This window comes from Coregonus lavaretus (genome assembly GCF_964263955.1).
Source record: "Coregonus lavaretus genome assembly, chromosome: 9".
NCBI classification, from domain to species: Eukaryota; Metazoa; Chordata; class Actinopteri; order Salmoniformes; family Salmonidae; genus Coregonus; species Coregonus lavaretus.
In genome coordinates, this window is record NC_139996.1 from 15,934,813 (window position 1) to 15,960,436 (window position 25,624).

Below are 25,624 nucleotides of genomic sequence, written 5' to 3' on the forward strand. Positions count from 1 at the left end.
TTTAGGTCTGCTCCTTTGCGAGGCAAGCTGTCATGTTGAGAGACCCACACACAGCACAGCATGCTGAAACAACTGCTAACTAAAGTGACGCCTGTATTTCAGGCCTTAGAAGTGATATGGTAAAAGTTATTCACACAGAGTTTCTCACCTGACCTGTAGGCCTATTGACCATCTTCTGTAACATTAAATGGGGGGTTGGTTTAGGCCTATTGCCTCTAACCTCCTATCTTTCCAAAGCACCGTCAGAGTCATCCTCTGAGTGTTCCTCTGTGGTCTGTCCTGGTATGGACTGTGCAGCCTCCAGCTGCTGCAGTGGAGGCTGGCAGCGTGGCAGGCACCAGGATAATATTTCATCTCTGCGCTGTTTGTCAGCAAGGCGGAAGCGTCCCGTGGGGCTTGCAGAAGAGCAGGTGGTAGATGGGGGGAATAGGACAGCTCTAGTGGTTCTGTCTCCAGGAGGAGGCAGAAGGCGTCAGCCAGGCCAACTGGGAGCCCTATTAGTACTCTTCCTCCGCCACATAAAGAGCCCACCTGGGAGGGAGAGGGGCCTGTCACCTGCACTCCTCCTCCCCAAGAGGCCCCTCACAGGAAGCCAGCACCAGGCCCCTGCTGCTGCATCTCCGGTTCAGAATGTGTCCCTCGTTGAGCCCTCTCCACACGTCAGCGTCCTCCTCCCTCACCAAGCACAGCAGCAGCCTCCCCTCCCTGCCTGCCTGCCTGTCTCCTGGACCAGAGAGAAGCAGGTGAGAAATTGACGAGGAAGCCCAGGGCTGATACAGATGATACAGGGAACCACCCTTCTCAGTCCAGCTTCTGTTCGACCAGTTCCACCATGTGAACTACCACAGGAAGTCTTATTAAGGAGTGCTTCAAGAACATCTACATTACCAGTGTGGCGAAGATAAGGAAGGTTTTTGTAAAACGGACAGCATCCTCCCTCTGCTCTATGGTGATCTGACCCTAATCTCTAAAAGAGCCCTCTCCAGTTGGGTGTGGTGGGTTTTAGGTGTGGCGTGGGCGTGGCAGCATGGAGGAGCTTCATAATGGGGGGAGACAGGACCTCGCCTGCCTGCTGTGGCTTTAACCTCCTTCAGGGCTGCTGGGGCAGCCAGGGACGCAGGAACAGGAGGGTCCAGCCTGAGGTACATGAGGTAATTGATGGCACAGAGGGCGTTACATAGGTGGGTTTACTGTAGAGGGTAAACTGAGGCTCTCTTATCCTCAATCACCATCTTTATCACTCTATCTCTTCTCTCTCGCTTGCTCTCTGTTTTGATATGGAGCTATTTTCAGTCTAGGCACTGTTGGTCATTTGATTAGCAACAAAAGTAAATTAAACTCTGGTAAATGTTAATGATATGTTATGTTATACATCTGGTGAATTTCCAGTGATTATGACAGGTAAATGCAGATTCCAGGAAATTGCACAGTTCTGCTTCAGCTAGCTATACATCAGTAAACTATGCTTAATCACCTGGGTGATAGAAGACACACAGCATAATGACTGTGTCTGTCTCCCTTGTGAACTCTGGCAGCTCTGTGGCTTATTTACTTGGTGTTTGATCATTAACAACATCCTCTCTGTTACTATCTGAGACATTAACAGACTCGTCTGTTGTTCAGTGGATTTTTTTCACGTTGTTGAGCAATACATGGCATTTTTAGTTTTATTACTAGACCATTGTAACGATTCAGCTCTAAACATTGCAAATTAACCGTAGTTTATAATTTGACTTCCTTTATGGACTACATTTCTCTACTAATTGTCAAGCAATGTAAATAAGGATTTTATGAACTGGGCAAAGGAAGAGATTTTAGGAAGAGGCTGAGCTGATGAGGGGGATGGGGGCGAGTGTTGATGGTCAGAAGTGCTTGAACAGGGGTGTTTAATTACAGGAGATAACAACCACAGTGCTGAAGTAGTAGGAGACACTGCTGCCTTGGTTTAGCTTATCTCATCATTATCTGCCAGTGTGGATTTTTTGTGCTCTGCTGTGATTCAAGTATTGTTTTATTATTTGGTTGACACAGAGAGCTGTGCAAGGATCTTGGTCAAATGATTATTGTCTGATGTGTAATCTAATTATAACCAATATAAATCTGTCTCATCATAAGCAATATGTGAGATTTATACTTTCCAGTCCTATTGATCAGATAACTGTGCTGTTATAAGGTGTTCTACTGATAGGAGATGAACGTTTAGTTTTAGATGTCTAGGAAGCATATTTTGACAGAACAGTAGTAATATCTCTGGAGGACAAGATTTCTGGGACTATTCTGGCGTACTCAGGGGGAAGTCACTCCTACTGCCTTAGGATGGGAGAAACCATACATTGGGATTTGAATATCAAATCAAATCAAATCAAATCAAATCAAATTTTATTGGTCACATGCGCCGAATACAACAGGTGCAGACATTACAGTGAAATGCTTACTTACAGCCCTTAACCAACAGTGCATTTATTTTAAACAAAAAAAGTAAGAATAAAACAACAACAAAAAAAGTGTTGAGAAAAAAAGAGCAGAAGTAAAAATAAAGTGACAGTAGGGAGGCTATATATACAATAGAATAAAGTGACAGTAGGGAGGCTATATATACAGGGGGGTACCGTTGCATAGTCAATGTGATAATAGATGTACATGTAAAAAAAAAAAGGATACTGGAAAAGCAACCACCAACGACAACATCCCAAATTAACCCCTGATCAATTTGCATTATTTTAAGTCCCTCACTCTCCACTTAAACCTTATTGTTTAGGACCAGAATTGATCATCCTTGGCTCAATTAAATGTTCTCCACTGTAAATTAAGCCTGGGTATGCCGAGCACGATGGCTCTGGAAGTTTTAAATCAGGAGGGACTTGAGAGCTGCCCGGTTCCAACAGGTCTGACTAAGGGTACAGGGGACTGAGTAGTAGACCTACGACATCACTGAGCCCATTGTGCTGAAGGTCGGAGCACTCTCCAGCAGGGACAGATCATCCTCTTAGCCCTGTCTGATTACTGGAGAGCCCTTGTGTTGTATAACATCTACAATCATATTCATCTGCAGCTTTCCTCATTGTGTAAGGGGATGGATTTGGTTTTGACCTGCCTCACCCCGTCTGTGATTAGTCACTCAGTCTTGGCCCCATGTCACAATGGAAAAACATCTTACACTTACATCATTGATGTTTGGGTGTGAAGGACGCCGGGTTTTGTTGTCTCCCATTACGCCAATGAAACATGCTGTTTCTAGGGTCAGCATTAGAGATGGGGTGATTTGATTGTGCACCTACAAGCCTTTATGTGCTGGTACATAATACGCCTCCATTGCAGTTCATTTCCAGCATAGGACAACTCATACTGATTATTATATATATATATATATATATATAATAATTTACTGTTGTTTGTGTCTGTCAGTGCAAACCTACAATTTCATCAAACCTTTAACACATGTGAGGGTTGAAGGGGACAAAGCTTCATGGGGGTTAATGTATGATTCAGTGTTTACAAAAAGAGTGTCTGCCCCATCTCGGGTCAACTGTGTTTATGCCTCAGTACAGAGTTTTTATTGCAATAGTCCGACCCAATAAATGTTGTAGCAATGTGTGAAAGGGTCTGTGTATGGTAAATTGGGAGGTGAGAAAAATTTGAGAGACAGCAGCATCTCTGAACACTGCAATGTGAGAAGCTCAGTAGCCTACAGCGACTGTCTGTGTAGGCTATCCACAGGGATGCAGCCTCTGCAGTAGGCTATTGGCTACTGTGCGCGCAATGGCGCACACTCACCGGGCACTACTGGATTTTAGGAGTGTTAGTCCAATGTACGTGACGATACGCAGCCTAAGCGGAAAAAAAAACATATATATCGGGGAGACCCAGCTGTCAGCTGCAGAAACCTAAACAGGTGGCCTCTTCAAAGACTCGCGCGTCAAGGCGAAAAGACTAACAGTTTACAGCTTGCTTCTTTCTCTAATCTCCTGCTGACGACAGCAATACTGACCCTATGTTTAGAAATATGACGGTTGCAGTTTGAGTTTCAGGACCCGATCAGTTTGTGTTGATTCAAGAGACAATCGCTCCTCGGTTTGACTTGGGCTGCTGAATTTTAAGAGAATCTGAACGTGACAAGCCGTCTGGACTTTTGAAGATGTGCTCGCGACTTGCATTTACCTGGAGTTTACTGTAGTTACTTTCACTCGTAAGCTACATTCAAAGCGGCATGTTTCCCGAAATTAATAACAAGGTGAGGTCAATAATCAATTTTGAGTATATATATCCATGAATCCGTTATTTATTTCAATCTTTAGGCTACAGATGTTGACAATGCAGTTTTTACAGCATTTATTTTTTCTCTCTTCTCTTGTCTTTTATTTTATCGTTTGCTTGAACATCAGAAAATTATGTATTTTTATGTCACTGAAGTCTGAAAGAACATTCATTTTGTAGTTGAAATTGTGTGGAGATTCACTTTTCTTTTCCACTTACCCACTGATTTCATATACAGAATATTATGATATGTGTTATAAAGTAAACAGTAGTAGGGGCTAAATATTATGACCCATTTAGTAGTTTGCTTATGGGTTCTCATGATTATCCGAGAAGGTATTCAAGATAAACATGATCCATGGCTATTTTAGTCTACACATGGTTAGATTCATGGTGTTGACAGAAGCTCTATAGCTTTACCATAAACAGTATCACACATGACCAAGGATAGGAAAACAGCAACTCTTTCATCCACTTTTTACAAAGAATATTAGCCTTGTTGACATCTGTCATTTATTATTTGCAACATCATTGTCACATTGATCAGCAGCCATCTATAAATCAGTCAGTGTATTTTCTCTGAATCAAGTAATAATTTGAGACTCTCAATCAGCTTTTCTTGGTGGGATTGATGCTCTCCTTTTCATGAGCAAAAATGTGTACATTTCTGTATAGCTACTAAAACTTAATCTGTTTTTGATGCTTATCAACTCAGACAGTTGTTGTTTCCATTCACTGCCAATTCAATATTTGCAATACATTCATTACCATTGGCGTTGAAGCTTTACTTTCCTCATGTTTTCTGTAACTGGTTTCATGTGAGTCTCAGAAAATACATATTAGGAATACTGTGGTCCCTTTCAAGGACCTGCATGATGTAAAAAATCCAAAAGCTCTTTCCAGTATCCAGTGAGATGTGCACTGCAACTATTGGCAGCTTCTTTGTTGCTCTGGGCATCATTGCTCTACTGACCCACCCAGACCCTGTTGACAGGTCAGGGGATGACCCCATCCCCAGCACACCTCCCTCTCGTGACCACAACCCAAGTGGAAATACAGGGTAACACATATAACACTACAAGTGACCTCAGACAAGTATTGCATGCTTAGAATGGGTGGCAGCTAGCCAAGCGTTTAAGAGCTTTGGGCCAGTAACTGAAAGGTCGCTGGTTTGAATACCTGTCTGCTGTCGGCTGAGTGCCCATTTCAAACGGATGAGCGGTTTTGTGGGATTGTATCTGCTTACAGTAAGCAGACGTACAGTACCTGTTTAGTTTAGTGCCCTACCACAGTGGCACACATCGCAGTACAACCCTCACTCTCACAATCCTCCCAGGGGGCAGCCAAGGTTGTGTTACACGTGAATCCTGCAGATTCCAAACATAGCCAATGGTGAAGGCAATCCTAGGTGGGCACTGGTGTTCTACTCCTCTAAGTCTTCTAATACAATACCATGCCATATCTTTTTATACATTGCCCTGGGTATGAATGGGAATCAAATACAGTCATATTCTCGCCAAGGAACCCATATGGGTCAGTAAGATGCAATTGGCCATTTCATAAAGAATATGGAGCATATGGATGAAAGAGATGTCTATTTAGTGAACTCATGATCTTTTAATCCAATTGTGTTATTTAGGTCAAGTCCATTCTCAATCTGCTCTGCTAACCAGCCAGCCATTGCCTAACCGTCTCTGTCTCTCTGAGTTTTACCTGTGCTCATCTGGGCTGGATGTTTCAGTCCACCCATATGGTGTCTCTCATTCAACACACTGTGTTAGTTGACACACTCCCCTCTGAGTAAGGCATGTGTAAGTCTGGCTATTCTGCCACAGTGGCACCAGAGATAATATAATCTCAGCGGCTCATATGACCCCATATAGCCCTGCATCAGACTGAATTGGGCTTTGTGAAATGAAGTGAAGGATCTCTCTGGTGCCAGGCTAAAACAGCCCTCTGCTCTCTCCATCAACACCATCATCACCACAGCCTTACACTCTTCATAGAACATCAGAGGTTAACAAGCCTATGCTCCAGTAAAGAAATGCAGCTTGTGGAAAGACTGAGGATAACGAGACCATTGTTACTGTGGTAGTTAATTGCATAAGATACTCTAATTTTGGAGAGTGTGCATCATCTTTGCTTGCATGGTAGTAATCCTACTTCACTGCCCACAGGCTGTATCTATCTGTGAGACCCACCACTGTGCTGGGCTTGAAACACCCACCAGCAACAATCAGGCTATTTATTCTCCTCATTCACAGAGATACTTTGAAGTTCATCAGTTTCGGTTACTAAAAATATGTGGTTCATAATTCAGATTCAGACCTCAATCACTTGTTATGAGTCATATTTAATCTATTTAACAAAACGTAATCTATGCAGGTGTTTATTTTAATTTTTTAATTTTACCATTATTTAACTAGGCAAGTCAGCTAAGAACAAATTCTTATTTACAATGACGGCCTACAACGGCCAAACCTGGACGACACTGGGCCAATTGTGCGTCGCCCTATGGGACTCCCAATCACGGCCGGTTGTGATACAGCCTGGAATCGAACCAGGGGGTCTGTAGTGACGCCTCAAGCACTGAGATGCAGTGCCTTAGAACGTTGCGCCACTCGGGAGGTGTAGAGAAGTTCTGTGTGTAAATGTAATGTTAAGTGAAGTCTCCCATATTCCTTTCCTCCACAGTCTTCTAGACCAGAGGCCTTCCCCCACTCACACAGACTCCAGACCCAACAGGCAACCAACCGACCCTATTCACAGGTGAGCCTTTACTCACTGGTGACCCCTGACCTGTAGAACATTTGAGCCCCTACAGACCCACTCTTTTTCAATCCTGTATCTTTCTGTCTATGCAGTGCCCTCCCCCTTCACTCCACCAAAACTCACTACCCTAGCTAACTCATGCTATTGGGAGTAAATGTTTAATGTTGTTAGTGAATGACAATTCCAGGGGATAACTTTGGCCTTCCATTTACAGTGATGAACTTAAAGCAGTCCTCACTGTCAATAGACCAGGATGTGTTTAAGAACACAGTATAGTAGCCTACACTCTTAGAAAAAGGGTTCCAAAAGGGTTCTTTGGCTGTCCCAAGAGGATAACCTTTTTTGGTTCCTGGTAGAACTATTTTGGGTTCCATGTAGAACGGATTCTGTGGAAAGGATTCTACATGGAACGCAAAAGGGTTTTACCTGGAACCAAAAAGGGTTATTCAAAGGGGACACCCGAAGAACCCTTTTAGGTTCTAGATAGCACCTTTTTTTCTAAGAGTGTACCTAATCAGCCTGCTGCTCATCTGTTGGTCTTTACAAATGCTGTTTTGAATTAAATAAAATTGTACCTACACACTGAAGAAGGCTGTAAACTCGAAACGTCTGTGTAGTAAACGTCAGTGTAGTAAACGTCTGTGTAGTAAACGTCTGTGTAGTAAACGTCTGTGTAGTAAACGTCTGTGTAGTAAACGTCTGTGTAGTAAAAAAATTAAAACATTGAATAATGAAGTAAGCTTTATGTGACATCTTTTTGAGTGCGAACCCATTACACCCCTTTGTTTGTCTGAATTTGCAGGTTTTACGCTCCAGCCAAGCTTCTGGGAGAGCACCATGGTTCTCTTTTCATTACCTAGTCAGCCTGCCCTGACTCCAGTTGTGTGCAGGCATGATACTGTATTTACCATTTGCTTGTTGTAGCAGGTGCTTGGAACTATATTTAGCCTGTGTCTCTATGCGTCATAACCAAGTTGGAAGCTACTGCAGCAGCCTGTGCACGTGTGATTAAATATCACCGCTATGTATAGACTGGGTTGGTGTTTTGGGCTGCTGTGCTTGCTGTAACCAAAGCAAACGGATAAAGAGCTACTGGTTCCACTTTACAATAACTGGCCCTAATAATACCTTTGTATTTACATGTTAGTTATATAGGCAGATACATTGCCATTGCCATGTAGGAAGTCATTAAATCTGTTACTGGCATGTACAATTTTTTAAAAATTCTTAATAAACTCATGATCCCTGTCGTAGCCTAGGTAAGAGGTCTCCTTTCCCCCATCATTAGTTTAGCTATGCCTGCAAGGCAGCCAGTGACATATGTAAACGTGCTCCTACTGCAAGCAGGATGGCAGCTAGAGAAAGGCCTGCTCCAGTTCAGGTCCCCCTCAGCAGCAGCTAGCACTGACAGACTGTCAGGGCTCAGTCTCCAGGCTTTTGTCCCGGCCTCACTCTCACCCTGCTGAGTAATTCCACCCTCAACCCTGGGGGTCCTGGTTACCCTCGCCACCACAATTAGAACGGATGTAGCACTCTCTACCTCCCTTTATTTCTCCCTCCAATTCCCCCTCTCCCTCCTTTTTCCCATCTTGTCCGTAAAATATGTGATCACATAGTCTCTTCCAACAGCCGCTGTAACTCTGACACAACTGGGGTTAGAGCACCATGAGTCTGGCAAGCGAGACTAGTTATGACGATACAATATGTTATTACACTTTTAATGTTTTCATCTGCATATTTTAAAAATCCTTTTTTTATTTGAACCCTTCTCTCTCTCTTGTAGAAGTTGAACTCGGGCATAGGGACCTTGCCCCAGCTGGAGCCCCCGGTTATACAGGTGGTTGTCAGCAATGCCAAACTCCACCACCAGCAGTCCGATAGCATCCTGCCCCACATCGCCAACAAGGAGCTGCAGAACAGCTACCAGACACACCAGGTGAGGCTACATTTCACACTGTGTCACACTATACTGTTGGCGTCCAAAAGTAGTTCACTTGACTCTAGTTGTCTATTGTAAATGCACATGATAGTAAGTCCTTGATAGTTTATACATCTTCAAGTGAAACCGCTCAGCTGACATGCAATATCCCAGTAATGTAAAAGGAAGTGAGAGCCGTTTCATCAGGGTTACGCTTAGTGACAGAGCCTAAGTGTTGAGAGGACAGATCAACTGACCTCTTGATCCCTTTTGTGATTGGCAGGATGAGAGACCAAAGCCCTCCTCCCAGTTCTCCACATGGTTCGGCTCCTCAGTGGAGAACCTGGCTGACTCTATCACCACCAAGGGTCTCAGCAACAAGCTGGAGGAGACAAAGCTTTATGAGGGACTGAGGCTGCCCATGTCTCCCACAGAGGCACTGAGGCACTTCCAGGGGCGTCTGACAGAGTTTGAGCAGGAGGAGATCATGGACTACTCAGAGATCTGGTTCCTGGGTCTGGAGACTAAGAAGATCGAGGCCTCTCACGGAATTCCTCAGAATGCAGGCTACGACGACGAGCACGGCAGCTACAACAAGGTACAGTTACATCAATGATTTGAATAGAAATGTGTCATTATTCTTGTGGTTCCTTGGGTTAAGGTGTAAGAGGATTTGTTTGTTTGTTTGCTGTGATATAACCAGTCAGACCATCAAACTGACCTCTCTCTCAACTTCACAATAAACTGCAGTGAAATTATGCTAAGGCACAAGAACAGAAGTCCCATGCACGCTAGCCAAACTGCCATGTGAGCCTAACTGACTATCCACAGGCAGTTAGTGTCTTATTCCATTCTGTATGAATGTGCTGTCACAGGGAGACTGACTGTGAACATTATTTAGACTCATGGCCCTATGCCCCCATTCATGGTAACCTCTAGGTCACACAGAACTAGTCAAGTCATGACAGATGCTCAGCTAAATAACCAAATGAAACAACACAGGAGCAGTATTATTATGAACTAACTTTTAACTAACTAACTTTTCCTAACTTTAACTAACTTTTAACTAACTAACTTGACCTAACTTTAACTAACTTGTAACTAACTAACTTCACCTAACTTTTAACTAACTAACTTTAACTAACTTTTTAACTACCTTTTAACTAACTAACTTTAACTAACTTTTTAACTAACTTTACCTGGTTTTAATTAACTTTTTAACTAACTAACTTTTCCTACTAGCACTGACTTTGCTGATAACTACTTTATTGAGGGAAAATGTACTTGCTACGACTGTGATATACTGTCTCACCTAGCGATCTTAAGATGAATGCACTAACTGTAAGTCACTCTGGATAAGAGCATCTGCTAAATGACTAAAATGTAAATGTCAATGAACTAGTGTTTGGCACTGGAAGTAGGGCAAATGTGCCTTACAGTGAGGGAAAAAAGTATTTGATCACCTGCTGATTTTGTACGTTTGCCCACTGACAAACAAATGATAATTTTCTATAATTTTAATGGTAGGTTTATTTGAACAGTGAGAGACAGAATAACAACAAAAGAATCCAGAAAAACGCATGTCACAAATGTTATAAATTGATTTGCATTTTAATTAGGGAAATAAGTATTTGACCCCCTCTCAATCAGAAAGATTTCTGGCTCCCAGGTGTCTTTTATACAGGTAACGAGCTGAGATTAGGAGCACACTCTTAAAGGGAGTGCTCCTAATCTCATCTTGTTACCTGTATAAAAGACACCTGTCCACAGAAGCAATCAATCAATCAGATTCCAAACTCTCCACCATGGCCAAGACCAAAGAGCTCTCCAAGGATGTCAGGGACAAGATTGTAGACCTACACAAGGCTGGAATGGGCTACAAGACCATCGCCAAGCAGCTTGGTGAGAAGGTGACAACAGTTGGTGCGATTATTCACAAATGGAATGGAAGAAACACAAAATAACTGTCAATCTCCCTCGGCCTGGGGCTCCATGCAAGATCTCACCTCGTGGAGTTACATTTTACATTTACGTCATTTAGCAGACGCTCTTATCCAGAGCGACTTACAAATAGGTGCATTCACCTTATAGCCAGTGGGATCACCACTATACAATGTTTTTTTTAATATTTTTTTTCTTTATGTATTTTATAGTTTTTTTATCTATATATATATTTTTTTTTATATAATTTTTTTTTTGGGGGGTTGGGGTTTGGGTTGGGTTGGGGTAAGGGGGGGGTAGAAGGATTACTTTATCCTATCCCAGGTATTCCTTAAAGAGGTGGGGTTTCAAATGTCTCCTGAAGGTGGTGAGTGACTCCGCTGTCCTGGTGTCGTGAGGGAGCTTGTTCCACCATTGGGGTGCCAGAGCAGCGAACAGTTTTGACTGGGCTGAGCGGGAACTATGCTTCCACAGAGGTAGGGGAGCCAGCAGGCCAGAGGTAGATGAACGCAATGCCCTCGTTTGGGTGTAGGGACTGATCAGAGCCTGAAGGTACGGAGGTGCCGTTCCCCTCACAGCTCCGTAGGCAAGCACCATGGTCTTGTAGCAGATGCGAGCTTCAACTGGAAGCCAGTGGAGTGTGCGGAGGAGCGGGGTGACGTGAGAGAACTTGGGAAGGTTGAACACCAGACGGGCTGCGGCATTCTGGATGAGTTGTAGGGGTTTAATGGCACAGGCAGGGAGCCCAGCCAACAGCGAGTTGCAGTAATCCAGACGGGAGATGACAAGTGCCTGGATTAGGACCTGTGCCGCTTCCTGTGTAAGGTAGGGTCGTACTCTCCGAATGTTGTAGAGCATGAACCTACAGGATCGGGTCACCGCCTTGATGTTAGCGGAGAACGACAGGGTGTTGTCCAGGGTCACGCCAAGGCTCTTCGCACTCTGGGAGGAGGACACAACGGAGTTGTCAACCGTGATGGCGAGATCATGGAACAGGCAGTCCTTCCCCGGGAGGAAGAGCAGCTCCGTCTTGCCAAGGTTCAGCTTGAGGTGGTGATCCGTCATCCATACTGATATGTCTGCCAGACATGCAGAGATGCGATTCGCCACCTGGTTGTGACTTGGTGTATAGGGAGAATAGGAGAGGGCCTAGAACTGAGCCCTGGGGGACACCAGTGGTGAGAGCACGTGGTGCGGAGACAGCTTCTCGCCACGCCACTTGGTAGGAGCGACCGGTCAGGTAGGACGCAATCCAAGAGTGAGCCGCGCCGGAGATGCCCAGCTCGGAGAGGGTGGAGAGGAGGATCTGATGGTTCACAGTATCAAAGGCAGCAGACAGGTCTAGAAGGACAAGAGCAGAGGAGAGAGAGTTAGCTTTAGCAGTGCGGAGAGCCTCCGTGACACAGAGAAGAGCAGTCTCAGTTGAATGACCAGTCTTGAAACCTGACTGGTTTGGATCAAGAAGGTCATTCTGAGAGAGATAGCAAGAGAGTTGGCTAAAGACGGCACGCTCAATAATTTTGGAGAGAAAAGAAAGAAGGGATACTGGTCTGTAGTTGTTGACATCAGAGGGATCGAGTGTTGGTTTTTTGAGAAGGGATGCAACTCTCGCTCTCTTGAAGACGGAAGGGACATAGCCAGCGGTCAAGGATGAGTTGATCAGCGAGGTGAGGTAAGGGAGAAGGTCACCGGAGATGGTCTGGAGAAGAGAGGAGGGGATAGGGTCAAGCGGGCAGGTTGTTGGGCAGCCTGCCGTCACAAGTCGCAAGATTTTATCTGGAGAGAGAGGGGAGAAAGAAGTCAAAGCATAGGGTAGGGCAGTGTGAGCAGGACTAACAGTGTCATTTGACTTAACAAACGAGGATCGGATGTCGTCAACCTTCTTTTCAAAATGGTTGACGAAGTCATCCACAGAGAGGGAGGAGGGGGGGGGGGGGGGGATTCAGCGGGGAGGAGAATGTGGCAAAGAGCTTCCTAGGGTTAGAGGCAGATGCTTGGAATTTAGAGTGGTAGAAAGTGGCCTTAGCAGCAGAAACAGATTAAGAAAATGTAGAGAGGAGGGAGTGAAAAGATGCCAGGTCCGCAGGGAGTCTAGTTTTCTTCCATTTCCGCTCAGCTGCCCGGAGCTCTGTTCTGTGAGCTCGCAATGAGTCATCAAGCCACGGAGCTGGAGGGGAGGACCGAGCCGGCCGGGAGGATAGGGGACATAGAGAGTCAAAGGATGCAGAAAGGGAGGAGAGGAGGGTTGAGGAGGCAGAATCAGGAGATTGGAGGGAGAAGGATTGAGCAGAGGGAAGAGATGATAGGATGGAAGAGGAGAGAGTAGCGGGAGAGAGAGAGCGAAGGTTGCGACGGCGCATTACCATCTGTGCAGGGGCAGAGTGAGTAGTGTTGGAGGAGAGCGAGAGAGAAAAGGATACAAAGTAGTGGTCGGAGACATGGAGGGGAGTTGCAGTGAGATTAGTAGAAGAACAGCATCTAGTAAAGATGAGGTCAAGCGTATTGCCTGCCTTGTGAGTAGGGGGGGACGGTGAGAGGGTGAGGTCAAAAGAGGAGAGGAGTGGAAAGAAGGAGGCAGAGAGAAATGAGTCAAATGTAGACGTAGGGAGGTTGAAATCCCCCAGAACTGTGAGGGGTGAGCCATCCTCAGGAAAGGAACTTATCAAGGCGTCAAGCTCATTGATGAACTCTCCAAGGTAACCTGGAGGGCGATAGATGACAAGGATATTCAGCTTAAATGGGCTAGTGACTGTGACAGCATGGAATTCAAATGAGGAGATAGACAGATGGGTCAGGGGAAAAATTGAGAATGTCCACTTGGGAGAGATGAGGATTTCTGTGCCACCACCCCGCTGACCAGATGCTCTCGGGGTATGCGAGAACACATGGTCAGACGAGGAGAGAGCAGTAGGAGTAGCAGTGTTTTCAGTGGTAATCCATGTTTCCGTCAGCGCCAAGAAGTCGAGGGACTGGAGGGTAGCATAGGCTGAGATGAACTCTGCCTTGTTGGCAGCAGAACGGCAGTTCCAGAGGCTGCCTGAGACCTGGAACTCCACGTGGGTGGTGCGTGCAGGGACCACCAGGTTAGAGAGGCAGCAGCCATGCGGTGTGAGGCGTTTGTGTAGCCTGTGCGGAGAGGAGAGAACAGGGATAGGCAGAGGCATAGTTGACAGGCTGCAGCAGATGGCTACAATAATGCAGAGGAGATCGGAATGAAATGAACTAAACATCTGGGAAAGGAGAGAGCGGGGCCTCCCTCACCACAACTCCCAAATATAACTCTCCCAACTTCCACCTCAGAAACTATAATTGTTGTAAACTACAGCGGTTCAATGTTTTCTAGGAATAGACTAACTTAGTTTATTCAGCTAGCTAACTAGGTGCAGTATTATTCCGTGAAAATCGTCCGGGCACTTAGTCATAAGACGCCACAGCCAGCTAGCATGCCGGACTCCAACAACACAGTTTAGCGCCAATACTCGGCCACAACAAACCACCAGTGTATCAACAGGCAAGCAGATCGTTCGTGTCCGTGTCTAACGTTGTGGGTTAGTCCCGACAGCTTGAGCGAGTCCGTCGTCAACTTATTCATCCAGTTAGTTAGCTAGAATAGTTAGCAAACTAGCTAGCCATTGCTTTCAGACAAAGAAGAACCCCTCCTTTCACGGCACGAACACACAGAGAGAGCCAAACTAACGTTAACTAGTCACCCATGTTCCGAATTCCTTGAACGACTCGGGCTATCAATATGTAAAAAACAAAACACAAATGTAGGTTATGACTTACCCCTAGCAGCTACTGTTAGCTAGCCAAGTGCAAAGCTAGCCACTGAATTGACTCAGCCAGTTCGCGTCTGTTCGCTCGGTCGTTCCAGCTATTGTTTACAGACGTACATAATTGAGGTGTAACATATGAAACCTTATCTAGGCACCTGTGCTTTACCCGTGTCACTCATTGTCATTTCAGACATCCCTTCTTCTACTATAGGCTGCCGCTTCTCTCTAGTTCTTTCAGTCACTCCCAACATTTGTTTCCTGGAGAAGTAGCTCTGATCATGAGTTGCAATGATCATGAAAACGGTGAGGAATCAGCCCAGAACTACACGGGAGGATCTTGTCAATGATCTCAAGGCAGCTGGGACCATAGTCACCAAGAAAACAATTGGTAACACACTACGCCGTGAAGGACTGAAATCCTGCAGCGCCCACAAGGTCCCCCTGCTCAAGAAAGCACATATACATGCCCATCTGAAGTTTGCCAATGAACATCTGAATGATTCAGAGGAGAACTGGGTGAAAGTGTTGTGGTCAGATGAGACCAAAATGGAGCTCTTTGGCATCAACTCAACTCACCGTGTTTGGAGGAGGAGGAATGCTGCCTATGACCCCAAGAACACCTTCCCCACCGTCAAACATGGAGGTGAAAACATTATGCTTTGGGGGTGTTTTTCTGCTAAGGTGGACGGTGGACGGGCCATGTATCGTCAAATCTTGGGTGAGAACCTCCTTCCCTCAGCCAGGGCATTGAAAATGGGTCGTGGATTGGTATTCTAGCATAACAATGACCCAAAACACACGGCCAAGGCAACAAAGGAGTGGCTCAAGAAGAGGCACATTAAGGTCCTGGAGTGGCCTAGCCAGTCTCCAGACCTTAATCCCATAGAAAATCTGTGGAGGGAGCTGAAGGTTCAAGTTGCCAAACGTCAGCCTCGAAACCTTAATGACTCGAAGAAGATCTGCAAAGAGGAGTGGGACAAAATCCCAAATCCCAAACCTGGTGGCCAACTACAAGAAACGTCTGACCTCTGTGATTGCCAACAAGGGTTTTGCCACCAAGTACTAAGTCATGTTTTGTAGAGGGGTCAAATACTTATTTATCTCATGAAAATTGTTGTTGTTATTCTGTCTCTCACTGTTCAAATAAACCTACCATTAAAATTATAGACTGATCATTTCTTTGTCAGTGGGCAAACGTACAAAATCAGCAGGGGATCAAATACTTTTTTCCCTCACTGTATGTAGTCATTATAAAAAAACATCAGGAAGGATGTCATTGTATCATGAGCTACCAGTTAAGTACATGCAGTGAGGCTCTTGTATTTAAAATTATTGTCCAACATACCATACACACAGTACACAAAAATATCCTATTGAATGTTCTGTCTGTTCCGTATCCAGGTTCTGCACGACCACATTGGCTTCCGCTTCGAGGTGCTGGAGGTGATTGGGAAAGGATCCTTTGGACAGGTCCTGAAATGTCTGGACCACAAGACCCACGAGCTGGTCGCCATCAAGGTCATTCGCAATAAGAAAAGGTACAAACAAAACATTTTGCTACATGCACTTGAATACGCATCCAGTGCTCAAAGACTCTGAAACAGACCTTCTTGTGTGAGGTCAGTACCGTCAGGTGACGTCAGGTCAGTTATCCAAAGGAGTTACCTCGGTATTGCTTTACCTGTCCTCTCTCAGGTGATCCAATGCAGTCTGTGTGTCAATGGAACTCCGCCTCCTCCTCTTTGACTTTGATTGATGCAGATGCCATCAGTTCTTACTGCCCTTCAATAATGCAGAAAACAAAATGGGCGCTTACCGCCTTAGGGCTGTCTTGGTCTCGCCACTGGGACCTTGTCTTGAACTAAGCCCTCTCAAAGATCCTGTTTCTCCTGGGAGAGGAGATTCTCCCTTCTTTGCAGCTGTCATAATTTTTCACATCAAAGGAAATTAAAACTGGAATTTAAAAATATTAGCTAGGAGATGTTCCATGGTCACTGCAAAACTAAAGCTTGTCAATCAAAATCAGTCACGTTTTTTTATTTTGAATGGTTAAATCCAGAATGGAGCCGTGACTGACTCTAACTAACTCTTACATTGGACTGTAGGTTTCACCACCAGGCCCTAGTGGAACTGAAGATCCTGGATGCTGTGAGGAGGAAAGACAGGGAAAACTGCCACAATGTCATCCATATGAAAGAATATTTCTACTTCCGCAACCATCTCTGCATCTCCTTCGAGCTGCTAGGGTGAGTGTAGTGTGTTGTCAAATCAAATCAAATCAAAACAAATGTTATTGGCCACATGCGCCGAATACAACAGGTGCAGACATTACAGTGAAATGCTTACTTACAGCCCTTAACCAACAGTGCATTTATTTTTAACAAAAAATTAAAAAAATAAACAACAACAAAAAAAGTGTTGAGAAAAAAAGAGCAGAAGTAAAATAAAATAACAGTAGGGAGGCTATATATACAGGGGGGTGCCGGTGCAGAGTCAATGTGCGGGGGCACCGGCTAGTTGAGGTAGTTGAAGTAATATGTACATGTGGGCAGAGTTAAAGTGACTATGCATAAATAATTAACAGAGTAGCAGCAGCATAAAAGGATTGGGTGGGGGGGCAGTGCAAATAGTCTGGGTAGCCATGATTAGCTGTTCAGGAGTCTTATGGCTTGGGGGTAGAAGCTGTTGAGAAGTCTTTTAGACCTAGACTTGGCACTCCGGTAATGCTTGCCGTGCGGTAGCAGAGAGAACAGTCTATGACTAGGGTGGCTGGAGTCTTTGACAATTTTGAGGGCTTTCCTCTGACACCGCCTGGTATAGAGGTCCTGGATGGCAGGAAGCTTGGCCCCAGTGATGTACTGGGCCGTACGCACTACCCTCTGTAGTGCCTTGCGGTCGGAGGCCAAGCAGTTGCCATACCAGGCGGTGATGCAACCAGTCAGGATGCTCTCGATGGTGCAGCTGTAGAATTTTTTGAGGATCTGAGGACCCATGCCAAATCTTTTCAGTCTCCTGAGGGGGAATAGGCTTTGTCGTGCCCTCTTCACGACTGTCTTGGTGTGTTTGGACCATGATAGTTCGTTGGTGATGTGGACACCAAGGAACTTGAAGCTCTGTATGTATAACACTATTATAAGACACCTGAAATGATGATTAAAGCAATCACACGCACAAACATACAAACATGCACACACACACACACAAACAAAATAGTCCCGGTAGAAGATAAATGGAACCCTGAGTAATTCATGTGTTAATCAAAGGTATTCAAGGTTAGGCACCTCTCCTGAGGTACAGCAACAGGACTTAAGCCCTGAACTCCCCTATTACATACACAGCTTGCTTATCACTAGTCACTTAAAATGCTACACTACTTGAGCAAAGTGAGCGTCCTACCTAGAACAATCTGCCTCAACTAGCTTTAGGTTCCCTCTGAGACAAGATCATCTTCTATACCAGGCTTGCTGACCTTTAGTAGACGTCTTGGACTGCCACCTTGCCCTGTCTAACATTACCGTCACCCAATCCCTTAGTTAATGGCTTGGTTAGAGCTCTATCTCTTTCCTCTGCCTGCTCGCGGTGTGAAGTCTCTGGTTACACCAGCCAGAGAAGTTTGTACTTCCCAGATGTATTGAGAAATACAAAGAATAACTCTCAGAGAGTCTCTCTTCTTAATGTTAAGACATTCAAGACTGTTAAGTAATCTGATTTAGCATGCAATATAATGGTGTTCACTTCGTTTTTTATATCTTATTACTAAATTGCATGGTCTTGCTAGATTTGACTGAGCTATACCATGATTTTTTTAAAAGCAGTATAGTGCTGGCCTCTAGAGGACTAATAAACTATTACATTTGAGGCCAAACCCTCCATGCAGTGGTGGGGGAAAAAAAGCAGAGAAAGACTGGGAATAGTGACAGACATTTTATCATTTGACCAGTTCTCTAAATTATTGTCTTTCTGTCTTCTTATAGAGTCAACTTGTATGAGCTGATCAAGAAGAACAACTTCCAGGGCTTCAGTCTGGCCCTGATCCGTCGTTTCACCCACTCCCTGCTCAAGTGCCTGCAGATGCTGCATAAGGAGAAGATCATCCACTGTGACCTCAAACCGGTAAGGTTCCACAAATCCCCATATGTTGTAAAGGCTCTATATGGAACAGTAACAACACAAATAATACCCAGCTGAGGAGTCAGACATGCTAATGCACAGTACCAGTGCACTGCAGAGGAAATAAGTTGGTTGCACTTTGATTGGTATCTTGGAAAATGTCGAATTGACATTGTTTCTCTTTTTTCACAAAAGGAGAACATACTTCTGTCTCAGAAAGGACAAGGAAATATCAAGGTGGTTGACTTTGGGTCCAGCTGTTATGAGCAGCAGAGAGGTGTGACTCACCTGATTAAATACCTAATTAAAAGTCTGATATTAAAATCTCCAAAGCCACAGCACTCAGAATGTTAACATTAACTCCGCTCCCTCCCTCTTTCTCCCTCTCTCTCCCTCTCTCCCTCTCTCCCTCTCTCCCTCTCTCTCTCCCTCTCTCTCTCTCCCTCTCTCTCCCTCTCTCTGTCCCTCTCTCTCTCTCTCCCTCTCTCTCTCTCTCCCGCTCTCTCTCTCCCTCTCTCTCCCTCTCTCTCCCTCTCTCTCCCTCTCTCTCTCTCTCCCGCTCTCTCTCTCCCTCTCTCTCCCTCTCTCTCTCCCTCTCCCTCTCTCTCTCTCCCGCTCTCTCTCCCTCTCTCCCTCTCTCTCTCTCCCTCTCTCTGTCCCTCTCTGTCCCTCTCTCTCCCTCTCTCTCTCTCTCCCTTTCTCTCCCTCTCTCTCCCTCTCTCTCTCTCTCTCTCTCTCCCTCTCTCTTCCTCTCTCTCTCCCTCTTTCTACTCTCTCTTTCTCCTTGTCTGCGCTTGTAGTCTACACCTACATCCAGAGTCGTTTCTACCGCTCCCCAGAGGTTATCCTGGGCCACCCCTACAGCATGGCCATCGACATGTGGAGTCTGGGCTGCATCATGGCTGAGCTCTACACCGGCTTCCCCCTATTTCCTGGGGAGAGTGAGGTGGAGCAGATTGCGTGCATCATGGAGGTACAGAACCAACCACCTGCAGACATACAGCCTCAGACCACAGCGCTAGCCAATTGGAGTATCTGATGTTGGATGTTTTTAGGAATCCATTTATCCATCACCATTCAAGAACATTCTGTTCTTTTATTTCTTAGGTACTTGGAATGCCTCCTAATGATTTTGTGCAGACAGCATCCAGGAGAAGGTTGTTTTTCGGTAATAACTTTCTATGATTTGTACAGTAAGAATGTGTTGTTTCTTTACTTCAGATATATACACTACCGTTCAAAGTTTGGGGTCACTTAGAAATATCCTTGTTTTCCATGAAAACATACATGAAATGAGTTTGAATAGGAAATATAGCAAAATGAATAGGAAATGTAGTCATTGACAAGGTTAGAAATAATGATTTTTAATTGAAATAATAATTGTGTCCTTCAAACTTTGCTTTCGTCAAAGAATCCTCCATTTGCAGCAATTACAGCCTTGCAGACCTTTGGCATTCTAGTTGTCAATTTGTTGAGGTAATCTGAAGAGATTTCACCTCATGCTTCCTGAAGCACCTCCCACAAGTTGGATTGGCTTGATGGGCACTTCTTACGTACCATACGGTCAAGCTGCTCCCACAACAGCTCAATAGGGTTGAGATCCGGTGACTGTGCTGGCCACTCCATTATAGACCGAATACCAGCTGACTGCTTCTTCCCTAAATAGTTATTGCATACTTTGGAGCTGTGCTTTGGGTGATTGTCCTGTTGTAGGAGGAAATTGGCATGGCGTCCACAGGGTATGGCATGGCGTTGCAAAATGGAGTGATAGCCTTCCTTCTTCAAGATCCCTTTTACCCTGTACAAATATCCCACTTTACCACCACCAAAGCACCCCCAGACCATCACATTGCCTCCACCATGCTTGACAGATGGCATCAAGCACTCCTCCAGCATCTTTTCATTTGGTCTGCGTCTCACAAATGTTCTTCTTTGTGATCCAAACACTTCAAACTTTGATTCGTCTGTCCATAACACTTTTCCCCAAACTTCCTCTGTCCAGTGTCTGTGTTCTTTTGCCCATTTTAATATTTTATTTTTATTGGCCAGTCTGAGATATGGCTTTTTCTTTGCAACTCTGCATAGAAGGTCAGCATCCCGGAGTCGACTCTTCACTGTTGACATTGAAACGGGTGTTATGCGGGAACTACAGTGGGGAAAAAAAGTATTTAGTCAGCCACCAATTGTGCAAGTTCTCCCACTTAAAAAGATGAGAGAGGCCTGTAATTTTCATCATAGGTACACGTCAACTATGACAGACAAAATGAGAAGAAAAAAATCCAGAAAATCACATTGTAGGATTTTTTATTAATTTATTTGCAAATTATGGTGGAAAATAAGTATTTGGTCAATAACAAAAGTTTCTCAATACTTTGTTATATACCCTTTGTTGGCAATGACACAGGTCAAACGTTTTCTGTAAGTCTTCACAAGGTTTTCACACACTGTTGCTGGTATTTTGGTCCATTCCTCCATGCAGATCTCCTCTAGAGCAGTGATGTTTTGGGGCTGTCGCTGGGCAACACGGACTTTCAACTCCCTCCAAAGATTTTCTATGGGGTTGAGATCTGGAGACTCCAGGACCTTGAAATGCTTCTTACGAAGCCACTCCTTCGTTGCCCGGGCGGTGTGTTTGGGATCATTGTCATGCTGAAAGACCCAGCCACGTTTCATCTTCAATGCCCTTGCTGATGGAAGGAGGTTTTCACTCAAAATCTCACGATACATGGCCCCATTCATTCTTTCCTTTACACGGATCAGTCGTCCTGGCCCCTTTGCAGAAAAACAGCCCCAAAGTATGATGTTTTCACTCCCAAGCTTCACAGTAGGTATGGTGTTCTTTGGATGCAACTCAGCATTCTTTGTCCTCCAAACACGACGAGTTGAGTTTTTACCAAAAAGTTATATTTTGTTTCATCTGACCATATGACATTCTCCCAATCCTCTTCTGGATGCACTCTAGCAAACTTCAGACGGGCCTGGACATGTACTGGCTTAAGCAGGGGGACACGTCTAGCACTGCAGGATTTGAGTCCCTGGCGGCGTAGTGTGTTACTGATGGTAGGCTTTGTTACTTTGGTCCCAGCTCTCTGCAGGTCATTCACTAGGTCCCCCCGTGTGGTTCTGGGATTTTTGCTCACCGTTCTTGTGATCATTTTGACCCCACGGGGTGAGATCTTGCGTGGAGCCCCAGATCGAGGGAGATTATCAGTGGTCTTGTATGTCTTCCATTTCCTAATAATTGCTCCCACAGTTGATTTCTTCAAACCAAGCTGCTTACCTATTGCAGATTCAGTCTTCCCAGCCTGGTGCAGGTCTACAATTTTGTTTCTGGTGTCCTTTGACAGCTCTTTGGTCTTGGCCATAGTGGAGTTTGGAGTGTGACTGTTTGAGGTTGTGGACAGGTGTCTTTTATACTGATAACAAGTTCAAACAGGTGCCATTAATACAGGTAACGAGTGGAGGACAGAGGAGCCTCTTAAAGAAGAAGTTACAGGTCTGTGAGAGCCAGAAATCTTGCTTGTTTGTAGGTGACCAAATACTTATTTTCCACCATAATTTGCAAATAAATTCATAAAAAATCCTACAATGTGATTTTCTGGATTTTCTTTTCTCAATTTGTCTGTCATAGTTGACGTGTACCTATGATGAAAATTACAGGCCTCTCTCATCTTTTTAAGTGGGAGAACTTGCACAATTGGTGGCTGACTAAATACTTTTTTCCCCCACTGTATTTAATGAAGATGCCAGTTGAGGACCTGTGAGGCGTCTGTTTCTCAAACTAGACACTCTAATGTATTTGTCCTCTTGCTCAGTTGTGCACCGGGGCCTCCCACTCCTCTTTCTATTCTGGTTAGAGCGCTGTTCTGTGAAGGGAGTAGTACACAGCGTTGTACGAGATCTTCAGTTTCTCGCATGGAATAGCCTTCATTTCTCAGAACAAGAATAGACTGACGAGTTTCAGAAGAAAGTTATTTGTTTCTGGCCATTTTGAGCCTGTAATCGAACCCACAATTGTTGATGCTCCAGATACTCAACTAGTCTCAAGATAATGGACCTCTGTACGCCTATGTAGATATAAAAAAATTGCTTTTCTTTCGAAAACAAGGACATTTCTAAGTGACCCCAAACTTTTGAACGGTAGTGTATACGGTATAGATGTATACAATTGCAGCAACAAAACATCTTAAGAAAGGATTAGGGCCTGAATTAATCAGATGAATCTCTGGGTTGTGTTTGAACCATGAGGTTTGGTAAGTCTCTAACTAGTGTGTTTGATGACTTGTTGCAGACTCCAAAGGAAACCCCAGAAACATCACAAACAGCAAAGGGCGGAAGAGGCGACCCAACTCCAAAGACCTGGCCAGTATTTTGAAGACCAACGATCCTCTGTTCCTGGACTTCCTTCAACACTGCCTCACGTACTACAACACTGACACACTAGAAATCTAGAATCCAGCACAAGATTATTACTCTATGCTTTCAGGGTCATGAAAAGCAGAGTTACTGTTGTCATGAGATTTCTGGTAGTGACCTGTTACACTTGTGTGGAACAGGGCAAATATAAGCACCCCCCCAAATTATTATTATTATTATTAGCTTGCTTCATCTTCTCCACACACACTCAGTATATATTTCTGTGATATCTAGGTGGGATCCAACCAAGCGTATGACACCAGACGAAGCGATGCAACATGAGTGGATCCAGGAGGCTCGTCTCAACAAGCCCCGGCCCAAAACACGTCCCATGATGAGGAAGCCCAGTGAAAGCGTGAGCAGCACAGAAAATAACTACGAGGCCACGTACCGCAAAGTATTCGCTAACAGGACAGGTAAGACCAGGCCTCTCACTTTATTTTTTCTCTAAAATCAATCTTCACAATGTGTCAGAACAATTTATGGATTAAACCACATCATTCTGTACTTTGCAGCTGAGAAGATTGGGTCCGATAGCAATGACAAGCTGAAAAGAGACCTCTCCACCAAGGCAGGGGGCAAGATGGTGACCACCGAGCGACTGCATCCCATTGGAGCTTCTGCAGAGGTGGAGTTGTGTGAGGGTGTGGCCAAGGTCAACAGGGACAACAATCAGGAGGCGAGTGAGGAGAGGCCCGTGGACATCATCATCAAGCCTCAGCTAGATGTGGGCACTGACGGAGATCAGGAGTTGTCCCAGTGTCTGCCCCCTATCATGTAGCAGCACAAGGGAGGGGGCAGGAGGGCACCACTAGGCATTATGAACTTTAACATCATCAACGAGACACAGAAGATAATGCATACTGTTGTCATGTATAGGGGACCTCCTGTTTTGTGACATTCCTGTGGTCTATGAGATTCATTCTATACATTCTATAGAGTTACCTTAGCTGTTCTGAGCCTCCCACTGAATGCACTGTCTACGTGTCATGGAGAAGAGCAAAGTTTGATAGTTTGGCAAGCTACCAATCCCGACTCAAACAAGGGTTATTGTTGATGGTTAGTTTACTGTTTAAAGGAGGCTCAGAGACAGAGACAGGATCAGTTGAGGTTACAATTCAGGAATAACCTGGCACGACAGCATTATGCTTTTCTTATGTGCATCTTTTGTGTCCCAGATCACAATCCTCAACCCCAGCTAGTGTTACCTGTTGTACATTGACTTCTTTGAAAAGGAAAAGGCGCAACGCTCGCTCACCATTAAACATTTATTGTTTTATTTAAGTTTAAAAGATTAACGTTTCGGCCTTCAATGGCCTTTATCATCTTTTCTGTATGTTGACTTCTTAAAATATATTATTTATATTTTAGGTTTACTCTTTTACTGCTGTACTTTATGTGTAGATATTCCAAACCAAAGCAGCTCTGTTGTGCAAAATGTTGCATGGCTTCGAAAACTAATTTTCTTCCTTTAGAATGGTTATTCGTTTCTGAAGGAGCGTGTGCAATAAAGGCTGAGCCAAATTAATGAATTTAGTCACTGCTGATCTTTCAACTCAGCTGTGCCCTGTAAGAAAATGTTATATTCAAACCTTTATGTCCTGCATCTTTATTAGATTGAATAATGCTATTGGAATGACATTACATATTTATAATGGTCATTATGGTGATGATTATGTTGATTATTTATATACATTTATCCAGACATAGAAATTATGTTTGTAATGGCTTGTTTTCCCTGTACATATATATACCTGCTGTGATTTTTGATGTATGTAATGCAGAAAATAATGAATGGTATATGTTACAGGTTATTGTAAAGTTTAGACAAGGTTTTACTTGTTCAGGTTTTACTTGTATTATCTATGTATGAAAAAAGCATTTTATACTTGTTTGTGTTTGTAAACATTTTTTAAAAACTATTAAACACTGAGAGACAATAATTTTATTAATAGTTTGTGCCTTGCAGTATTATAATCCTTGCACTTTAGCTCTGTATTTACCTGGGATAAAAGACTGAGATTCTCCACATAAAAAAGTTACCCAAAAAGTAATCAGATGAGAGTTGTGTAATCATTGATATACTGTAGCTTGCCAGGAAACATTCAGTGAGGGAGGCTCTGTCGCAGCCGGCCGTGACCGGGAGACTCATGGGCGGCGCACAATTGGCCCAGCGTCGTCCAGGGTAGGGGAGGGAATGGCCGGCAGGGATGTAGCTCAGTTGATAGAGCATGGCGTTTGCAATGCCAGGGTTGTGGGTTCGATTCCCACGGGGGGCCTGTATAAAAAAAAATATGTATTCACTAACTGTAAGTCGCTCTGGATAAGAGCGTCTGCTAAATGACGTAAATGTAAATGTAAATGAGTAGCTGTCACGGATTCAGCCGAGGCTGCTCCTCCTCCCTGCTCGGGCAGGCTTCGGCGTTCGTCGTCCCCG

The 25,624-nt window shown here is 44.5% G+C and overlaps 1 protein-coding gene across 1 annotated transcript; it reads left to right on the top strand.

Annotated features, from left to right (window-relative positions):
* The first annotated feature begins 4,108 nt into the window (after positions 1-4,108).
* LOC311135244 (dual specificity tyrosine-phosphorylation-regulated kinase 4-like) lies at positions 4,109-24,250 on the top strand. The gene is made up of 13 exons (XM_084169183.1): positions 4,109-4,231; positions 6,949-7,023; positions 8,810-8,962; positions 9,228-9,542; positions 16,063-16,199; positions 16,767-16,907; positions 18,636-18,774; positions 18,967-19,048; positions 19,572-19,744; positions 19,879-19,939; positions 23,063-23,192; positions 23,422-23,603; positions 23,703-24,250. Exons 1-13 carry the CDS (start codon positions 4,208-4,210, stop codon positions 23,966-23,968), a joined length of 1,878 nt encoding a protein of 625 aa, XP_084025309.1. The 5' UTR covers positions 4,109-4,207; the 3' UTR covers positions 23,969-24,250.
* Positions 24,251-25,624: the final 1,374 nt, after the last annotated feature.